Source organism: Manduca sexta, chromosome 23 (genome assembly GCF_014839805.1).
Source record: "Manduca sexta isolate Smith_Timp_Sample1 chromosome 23, JHU_Msex_v1.0, whole genome shotgun sequence".
Classification (NCBI taxonomy): Eukaryota; Metazoa; Arthropoda; class Insecta; order Lepidoptera; family Sphingidae; genus Manduca; species Manduca sexta.
The window spans coordinates 7,227,580-7,237,586 of NC_051137.1; the positions used below are offsets into that span (position 1 = coordinate 7,227,580).

Genomic DNA, 10,007 nt, shown 5'->3' on the forward strand with positions numbered 1-10,007 from the left:
GACTCCGGGCCGATACTAAGCAGAAAAACCTAAATATCACTTTTCCCGACCTGTGATTTGAACCCAAGACCTCAGAGCGCTGTCGTACTGCGCATGCAGTACAACTACGCCACCAAGGTAGTCAGTTTATCTAACAGTTATAAAAATTCAAAGTATCTTCAGCAAATAGTAGAGCTAAACTATAGTACATTAAATAGGCATAACCGGACATCGCTAGGTCTACTAAGCAGATGAATATTGAAAAATCGGAGCATAATTTTGTACAAAATAAAACCTAAAACATGGCATATTTGCGAACTTTCTCAATAAAATCAGTAATGGAATTCTTGTAGTTTCTTTCTTTCTTAATAAACTCTAAAACGTTCATCTAAAGTATATTTTCGACATGAGCTTTGTGCAGTAACAATGGCGTACAGTGTAATTTAATAATATTGCAAATTTGACCTTTTCTATACCTAACAACCAAACATATTATAATACGAATAAACTTTGTATATGTTGTCGCGTTTTGTGCTTTAAGTATATGTTGTGTCATACAAAGTCTCACCTTAGCTAGCTACGTACAATACATAAGGCAGTATTGCGCAGTGGCGCGGGTAGGGGGCTCGGTGGAGGGACAAGGCGGCCAGCTGGTGGCCGTCAACAGTGAAAGTAAGCCTGTTCCGGCGCTCGCCACCACTCCGCCTATACTTGTATGTTACTAAACATTATTCTTGATATATTTAATATTTAATTTGCTGATATAGTATTACAAGACATCCCAGAAGTACATAGACAGCTACAAATATATTTTGCAGTATATTGGTATTATTATTATTCATATTACGCGGGTTTTTTTATTGGCAAAGTTTCGTTAAATAACAACTTATGTAAATGGCGAATATGAATACAAAGTTAAATTGACACACACGATATTTATTTTATGCTTTACATGCGCGTGTAAAGAATTCAAACTCTATGATATCATAACATCAAAGCAACTTACATAAAAACAATTTTGTAACATCATATATTTCCGCAATAGTAGTTGACGTCAGACATCTTTGATGTAACCCAAAATTGTATATATAAATATACATAAACTCAAATTTTATTCACCTGTTTGTAACTAGTCCATCAAGTTAATTAATCAGTCTTAAATAGAAATGTGTTTCGTGATTAAGTAGCACTTAAACACCCTGTCGGTGATGATATTATACCGGGTAATATCAATTTTTTTATATTTTCCAAAATAAGAATAACAAATCATTCTATGCAATTACAGACCATTATAATTAAACCTAACCTAACCTGTATGCCTTTAAAGCTTTCTAAAACTTAATTGTTTTTCCCCTATTGTTTTTTACTGAAGCAAAATTCAAAAGTGCAACGTTATAATAATTATGATCGTGTGCAATAAAATGCTAGGACAAAGCGTTTGAAGTCCCAGTGGCTAGCGTCCACCGTCCAGTCAACGTCGCGGAAGTCGCTGACCTTGCGGACGTCGACGCCCGTGCCCTGCACACCTCCGCTTTCCAACCACTACCAGAACTAAGCTTTGTTTCTTTTACACGCTCTAGTATTTTTTGTTTCCTTGAAGAAGGTTGTATGAGATCTGATTAAATTTACCAAAATAATCGTTGTTGTTTAAAAATGGAACATAATTGGCTCCACGTTGTAAATATCACTAAAGATAACGTTTCTTAGATATGAAATCTTAATTTTATAAAAACTTACAATGAATGTCACTCATGCAGTCTAGGCACATTGTAAAATAAAATAAAATTATATCCGCATTCAACGAATTTCCTGCATGTTTCGAGCTGATGTTCTGAAGCAGAATAATACGTATGTATTACTATACTAAACTAATATATATGTATATATATATTAGTTTAGTATCTTTTTATTGGATGAAAAACAAAGAACACACATTATGTAAGAAAATTGTTGCATTCTTATGAGATTTGATAAGTATGAAAGGGACGAATGACCGACAAGGTCGAAAACTCACTCGCAAAGAATGTATTCGGAACGCAGTGAATCACGTATTTGAAGCAATTCACTTAATCCAACCGATGATTTGTAACATTTATTCTCTAAGGATTTACAACTATACATTATATTTTCAACTTATCTAAGTAATAACCACAATTTTCTGAGGAATGAATCTTTAGAGATTTATGACTCTACCATTGACATGTCGCTATTTAAACGAGAAATATGTTTGAAAATATCCTTTATAACTAAACCATATTACTGTTGTGTATGTTTGCGTAAGTAAATATTTTTCGTTATTACTCAATATATGTAAAAATGCAAAGGTTTTAAGTCACTTGTACAAATATATTTCTTTGATGCTTTGTAGTAAATAAAAATTTATATTAATACCACGTGCAGTATTTTTAAATAGAATTAATGTCGTCAACATAGTCATTAAAATTAAGCAAAACTTGTTCCAAACACGCGATTGGCGAGTGATTCACGGGTTTTAAAAGCGAATGATTTACATATTTATTGAATATCGATTTAAAAATTAAGGCAAGACTATTGATTCTATGTTTGCAACTTATAGCGACCCAAATAGTTTCCCCATAGAATAGAGAGTTTTCTTAAATAGAAAGTTGCTACTCATTCTAAACTGTCTATCGATAAGTTTGATCAAGGTTGCTAAGCCGCCATCCCGTTCCATTAGTAATATAGTTGACCAATGTTAGACTGCAATGCTGTTTACTATTTTTATAAATACCTATACGTAAGAAGAAGTTCTCACGGACAAAGTATGTGGTTGAATATTCCGAGTATTTCCTATTACCATATTCTGCATTGGAGGAATGCAAAATATTTCATACTTTGTCGGCGATGTGTAATCCTTAAGTACAATTGAAGTTCGTTGTTTTTTTTTATATACTAAAAAATATTTTTTTAATTTCAGAAATTTAACCAAAATGGCGGCGTCTGGGGGGAAACGGCGCGATGAAGCCAGCGACAATTCCGATGACGAGCTTACACCCCTCGCCAACGATATATATGGGGGCAGGTAAGATTAGCACTGATATTAATATATAGTCATGAACATTACATTTTTCAGTTATAAGAAAATATCCATCAATAGTAAAAGTGAAATATCCGTGCTTATTCATCAGTTACTAAATGACATAAACCATAGAGTGACTTAACACGATACTTATCAGCTAAGTTCCTTGTAAGTTTCAATAGGGTAAGGGAATCCTATAACAGTATGGTATATATTTTATTACAATTTTGATTTCCCAATCCATGCAGAAATTCAACCAAGCGAAGTCATGAGTAAAAGAAAACTAAATCGGAACAACTTTTAAATATAGTAATTTTTTTTTAAAAATATTACACGATATCCTAAACAAGTCCTTGTTGGACATGTTGATACATACATATCTAAATTAACGATTTGCTGTTTTAATTGGCAGGATTTAAATAGCAGTATTTCTTAGAACCAACTTTCCCAGGAACTGCTTCTCCTTACGACTATACGATGTGTCTTGGCAATGAAAAGTAAATAAGGGCTATTCCGCACAAGTTTAGCCACAGATTCTTAATCTGGGTAAAAGAGTGTTTTTTTCTTTGATGTTGGAAATTGTTGCGTCGGGCAATTTAAATGTGAATATGATTCGTCAAAACGCGATTTAGTTTTAATTCGTAGAAAAAACGTTTTTACTTACTAGTGACGTCTTACTCTAAATATAGTTGAATCGACGCGTATTTTGGATCAATAAATGATGGTTTTTTAATAAAGGACCTACTATTTTTATTTGAGGTTTATACATTTTTAACAGGTGTTTTGAATGGAAATATCGAAATTTAAAATGGGCAATAATATTTGAAACTATATTTCCGTTTTAACAAACACAACACTTGCCAGCCACATTTTCCTTAACGAAGCCATTCACAAAGGATAACTTGACTAAGAAATCAACCGTTCGGTATCTAATTAGGTTATTGTCCTATTAGTTTTATACCCAATTCGCCTGCCAACGAGAAGAAGATCGTTTAAAAGTAACAATAGTTTATACATTTTGTGAGTGGAGGTCGGTGCGGCGTGGATTCGTTGATCGGTCACCACAGCCCGGAACCCGCTCAAATGCCAAGGTTGTCAAGTCTGACGACATGACTTTCGATCGATAGCCGACTGCGCTACATATTTGCGTTTATTAGTGTCAAAAGTCGAGATGTAGTTATAAGGATAGCTCTTCTGTCACATATATTTATAGTATAGTATTGCTGGTAGTAGGATATATTTTATTTCCACCCAGATATCGACCACCGTACACACTGTGTAAAAACCCGCCATAGTGGCCCATGTAAGTGTGTCGCGTTCCGGGATCAGCCTGTGTACATCGGGTTCCAACACATTGGCATGTTTGCGTTGACTGTCGAAGGGTAATCATCTCTCGTTAGTCGACATTTTATTGGATCTGGGTCCCCACTTCACGTAAATGAAATGTACCTTTGTTTATCTTTTTTATTCCTCAAATTATTTTATATAAAACGGAAATTATTGTGTCCATCTAATAAGGAAAATTGTATGGAGAGTTAATGATATATTTATGTTAAAAATACTGTATATACGAAGTATTAGCAATGATGTGTTAAATGAATACAATATATATATATATACATTTATATTTATATATGCTAGTATATTAACTAAAGTATATGACAAAGCAACAAGATACGAGTACTTCTTAAAGAATTAAAAACTGCGCTTGGTTATTTACTGGAATAAGTAGAGCTAGCTTTTTAATAGTAAACGGTATCGCGTAGGATGCAAAGGCAATGCTTTGTCGGGGCTTGGAGGGTCGGGCGTGGACTGAATATTAGATGCACGCTCGAACCACGAACTAGTCACTTTGCTTTGACCGCTTACCGGTTCTAGTGGACGCGACAACTTAATATTCGGATTTCTACTCAAATAAAAACACCGTGTCAGTTTAGATAAAAATGGAAAAATGACCATAGTTATTAAACAGTTTTGTTCCTTTTATGCATTTTATAGCAGACATAATCCTGTGTATAAGGTTGAATTGAATACAAAAACTTGTCTAACAAAAATATCATGTCTAGGAATGACGCAATCTCCACGCATATCTACTATATATGACAACAGATATGGAAGTCGGCAGAAATGTTCATGCTCTTTCCCGAAAGACATGGTCATTGACCTTTGACGTTGGACTGCTGGAAGTGGCGTATGGCATACCAAATAATGTATAAACTATATAAACATAATGTAAGAGAAAGAAAAATAAACATATAATCGCACACAAATTACATTCAGTATACGCGTGTCAATGAAGCCAACGGATAAAGGCACATCTGTATTTTTTGTGTATTTATTTATTTGTATCTATTTATGTGTATCTGTAGGGTTTGTATATTTATTTTACATAGAATTCTATTTTGCATTTTTTGTAACATAGAGCATCCATTATTTTAGTTTATTTTGAATACTTGATTTTGTTGAATGCATTTATTTAATTACTTTAAGTTCGTTTTGTAGATGACGCTTTTCGCCTAAAAGTATCAAATATCCTATATATTCGTTTAATTTTTAAACTATACTAAGACAATGTTACTGTATGTTGTATTTAGAAATGTTAGCACTAAACTAAACAGATTGCAGCGTGATGTATACCATGTATTAATTATAGTTGTTGAACATTACGTAGATATAAATTTATATCGTTAACAAAAGGAAGGCTTTCGCAGTTTTTCGTAAAATCAAATCATATTGAGCTGTTGGGCAGTTTATTGCGTTACAACTACATTTAATAAAAAAGGGGATAGGGTATTAATATAAAAAATATAATATAGTGAAAAGACAGTGAACACCCGTGGAAGTGGACGTATGGAGTGATATGGTCGTGAAATTATGATCAAGATCCTGAAATAAGATAAAAAAAAAATAGTGCGACACACGACATACTTTTCTGGACCATGATTATACAATCTATAAAATTCGGCTTACTTGGAATTTAAACTATCCTTTATGCACTTTGTGGCTCAGCTCCATATTCTGTGATCTATTGTTAGAGTAAAAAAAAATATAAGTTTGTGTTACTGGTAGTTAGGTTCCACTTGTAACAACATAACTTGCGAGACAAAAAAAGGAAGAAGAATTAAAAAGTTTCACACTTAGTTTCATTGATTTATTAGATTCCCATGTGGTTAACGTAATATTTCCATCGTTTTGTTATTTTATAATTTTTGGTAAAGGTCACAACAACTTCTCGGTGACTTTGAAAGATTATGTTAACTATTAGCAATTATGTGAATATAAATAAATCATAGCACATATAATAAATTGTTGTTTGCTATAATTTTTATGATGTCACACGTATGTTAAAAACTGTATATCTCTATTTACTCTATTTTATATTTCTTTACTGCAGCCATGGTAGTTTTAACTTCAATTGGTAATGAAGAAAAGTGGATAAATGCGTAAACCATAATATTATGTTAATTTCTGTTAGAAAGTCGATGTATAATTCAGAATAAGATATGGAATTAGCGAGTTATAAATTGACGATATAATTTCACGTGGTTACTGCTGCAGAACGTAGATTTTACGCACTGCTCCGATTCACATGACACTGGACAAAAGAAATACGCAATATTTTTGTTGACATACTGTTATTGAAATTAGCAAAGAGATATAAATATAACCACGAAGGCTGCAAAGTCTTCGAAACATCGGGAGAAAATTATACTATAATAAATGCAATAAAATCTGAAAAATAGTTTAACCTTACTGTATAATAGTTTTATAAACATAAGATATCATTATAAATATTTTTAGTTTCGCGGTTATATGTGTAAGGGATACAATATCAATTTCAAGCGTGAAACAAATAATGGAAGGCATTTTTAGTCATCTTCAGTCAGTCAGTAGTCGGTGATAATGTATTCAAGTAAAATTTGAACTGGTATAAATTGTTTTAAACGGCGATAAAACTTTCTTTCTATAAAATGTGAATATAAATTATATGTTAACTTCCGATTTTAAAATGTAGGTCTCATACTATTTAAATATTCCGATATATGAATAGCTGTTTATGCAAAAAGTGTTAATAAAACGGATATTAATATTCACATTTTGTCCAATAGGAACAATAGCGGATCGGTGGTCAGTGTGGTGTTCGCGTACCGCCCCACAGCAGTCGTTATTGTGATCGCACCGTTCGCTGTCCTCATAACGAATCAATGAGTTATTGAAAAATATTTGAACGTACTGGCCATAGTGTTAATTCCTTTTTTAAGTTTTTCCCAAAAAAAATCTCGAGTTAGATGTTGTTTTTTAAATAAGAATGCAGTGAGTTTTGTGATAATGAATGATCCAGATCGTAGAAGCCATTACGAGAAAGACGAATTGGAAGAGACTGTATATATTCCCAATAATAATAATTCTATTTATAGCAATGGGACACTGCATTACTGCAGTATTTACAGGTAAACGCATTTTAGTAGCAAACAATTAAAACGATTCAAACGCGAGTGTCACCGTTAGAAACTTTCATTGGCGGCATACGCATACCTTTTCTTTCTAGTGCAAGTATATTTTTGGATGAATCAACATTTTTAGAATTGTTTAAATGAAAATTACGTGTTTTTATTGTTTTAAAGTTACTTATAATTTTCTTTATTTTTGTACTCTATAAACTCTACATATATTCTGATTTTAACTTCCTGATTTCTAAAGGGAACATTTAAGTCAAAAAGGAGTTTGTAATAAACTGCATATTAGCCACGTTACACTTAGATAAATGGTCTTCATTCTTCAATCATCGACTTTCTAACAATATTAGCGCTACATTCACACTAGCTGGGTACTTGCGGTTTCACCTATATGCGTTTGCTTATTTATAGAAGCAATAAGTGCTATTGAGCCTTGGTCTGTCATTTTAATTATGTTTGTTATAGATGTTACATTTTTGGGCAGATCCACACATACATACGAATAATTATTATTCCTTATGAGTTTTGCCCCAAATTCGATAATTCTGCGAGTAACGTTCTCTATAAGTAAGAATTGTCAATAGAACTTATATTTTAGTCACGGACATTTTGGTATTGTTTTATCGTGGCAAAAATTTCGCTGACATTAGTTTGAAATTGATAAAAATAACAGATTGAGTATCCTACACTATGTATGTTATGATAATTTTAACTTACTTTAAGGCTACATAATAAAATAATCACAAGACCGAAATTTTATCAATTTCAGCCAGTAATTGTATTATAATGTAGAAAGCGACTTCAAATATCAACAGGATGTAGTTTTTGTATTTGACCCTACATTCTGAAACATAGTCTACGTTAATAAATTGAGAACAAGCATTGATTATATTACGATACAGTTAGATAGCTTATCCATAATTAGTACCTATTTTTATTATCATAAAATCATTCAACTGTCAAAAAGAATGCACCAAGAGATAGGTATTCGTGCGATGGCCACAGCGTTTAATTAGGTTGCCCACCGTAGCCTTACGTAAGCCCTACTGTCACAACCACTACACCGAGTACGTGGACTGTGTTGAAATGTACGGTTTTCTATCCGCGCAAATCATAATGTATATGTAATTAAACACGCGAAGGTCACATATGCTATGCATTGTCGGAAACGAGACGATAGGAACTTAAAAGTAGCAAAACACTGCGAACGCTGTTCGAGATTTCTCTTCTATTACGCGAAAGTTGTTTTTCTCGCTTCAATGTCGCGTAAAGATACGCTGCCAATCTCCATGCGCTGAGCTGATGAATACAATTAATCTTTATTCGAATTGTTGTAAAACGTTATTTATAAAACCTTTAATTCTTAAAATCTTTCATTCTTTATTTTTACCATAACAAGTACTTATAGATGTTATTCTTATTCCAGTCAAAGAACAGTACAAGAAACGAAAGGATGGGACGTGTTCCGAGAATTCCCTCCGAAGCAGGACAGTATTTCTATGGAAACTCAGAAATGGCTGGAATTCACAGTACGCATGTTGAAGGTGATGGCGTACCTTGTCGTCTTTGTTGTAGTCCTCGGTTCTGGAGTCCTAGCGAAAGGCACAATGCTTTTCATGACATCACAACTCAAAAAAGATAGACGGCTCGAATACTGTAATAAGAATTTAGGTAAGTTTCTGTCTGTTTGTATACTCATTTCTGACATTTGTAATTTTTCTTGAGATAAATACAAACAAGTCTATCATCCATATTTTTCTGTAAGCCATTGTTGATAAAGTTGCAGTAAAAATGATATTTTTATATATGAATATGTAGTTTATTTACTTTTATCATATAATTTTGTTTACTTTAATTAAAATATTTATGGTTGATACTTTTCAGGTAGAGACAAACAATTCATAGTCAGTTTACCGGATGAGGAGCGTGTGGCGTGGATGTGGGCTGTTCTCGCTGCGTTCGCTATTCCCGAACTAGGAACACTTATTCGCTCTATTAGGATATGCTTCTTCAAATCCTCAAAACGGCCATCCTTCGTGCAGTTCATGGTGGTAAGTTAATCATAAGTACAATTTATTTCCAATAATGACTTGTTATGGCAATAACAGATATGTATCTCTAATACACAATACTATTATTCGACCGTAACAATCCCGTGATTGATCCAAATAAACTGCTGACTACAGGGATTGCAGATTCTTTTGGCAAGTTGGCTTTGCATGTTGTACTTGTTGTTATTACACGTAATTCATAGTAATTACTCCACATTCTAACACAATAAAGTTGTGAGCTTTTAGAAGGTTTTGGGTAGTTTATTGTCTCACTCCTGGGCAAAGCAAAATTTTCCCATGATTATTACAACTTTTTAACTTTTTTCAGGTATTCATTGCTGAATCTCTACACACCATCGGAATGGGTCTCCTATTTTTCAAGATCCTTCCAGAATTGGATGTGATTAAAGGCGCCATGGTAACGAACTGCCTTTGCATCATTCCTGCTATACTCGGACTGCTTTCACGAAACTCAAGAGATTC

General features: G+C 33.2%; 1 protein-coding gene across 1 annotated transcript in view; it reads left to right on the forward strand.

Annotated features, from left to right (window-relative positions):
- Positions 1–668: 668 nt before the first annotated feature.
- Positions 669–10,007, forward strand: part of LOC115454119 (chitin synthase chs-2) — a 24,076-nt gene continuing 14,737 nt past the window's right edge. The window contains 4 exon segments of the mRNA XM_037441746.1: positions 669–692; positions 2,915–3,019; positions 8,900–9,144; positions 9,358–9,524. Coding sequence (XP_037297643.1) covers positions 2,928–3,019; positions 8,900–9,144; positions 9,358–9,524 — 504 coding nt within the window. The 5' untranslated portion in view covers positions 669–692; positions 2,915–2,927.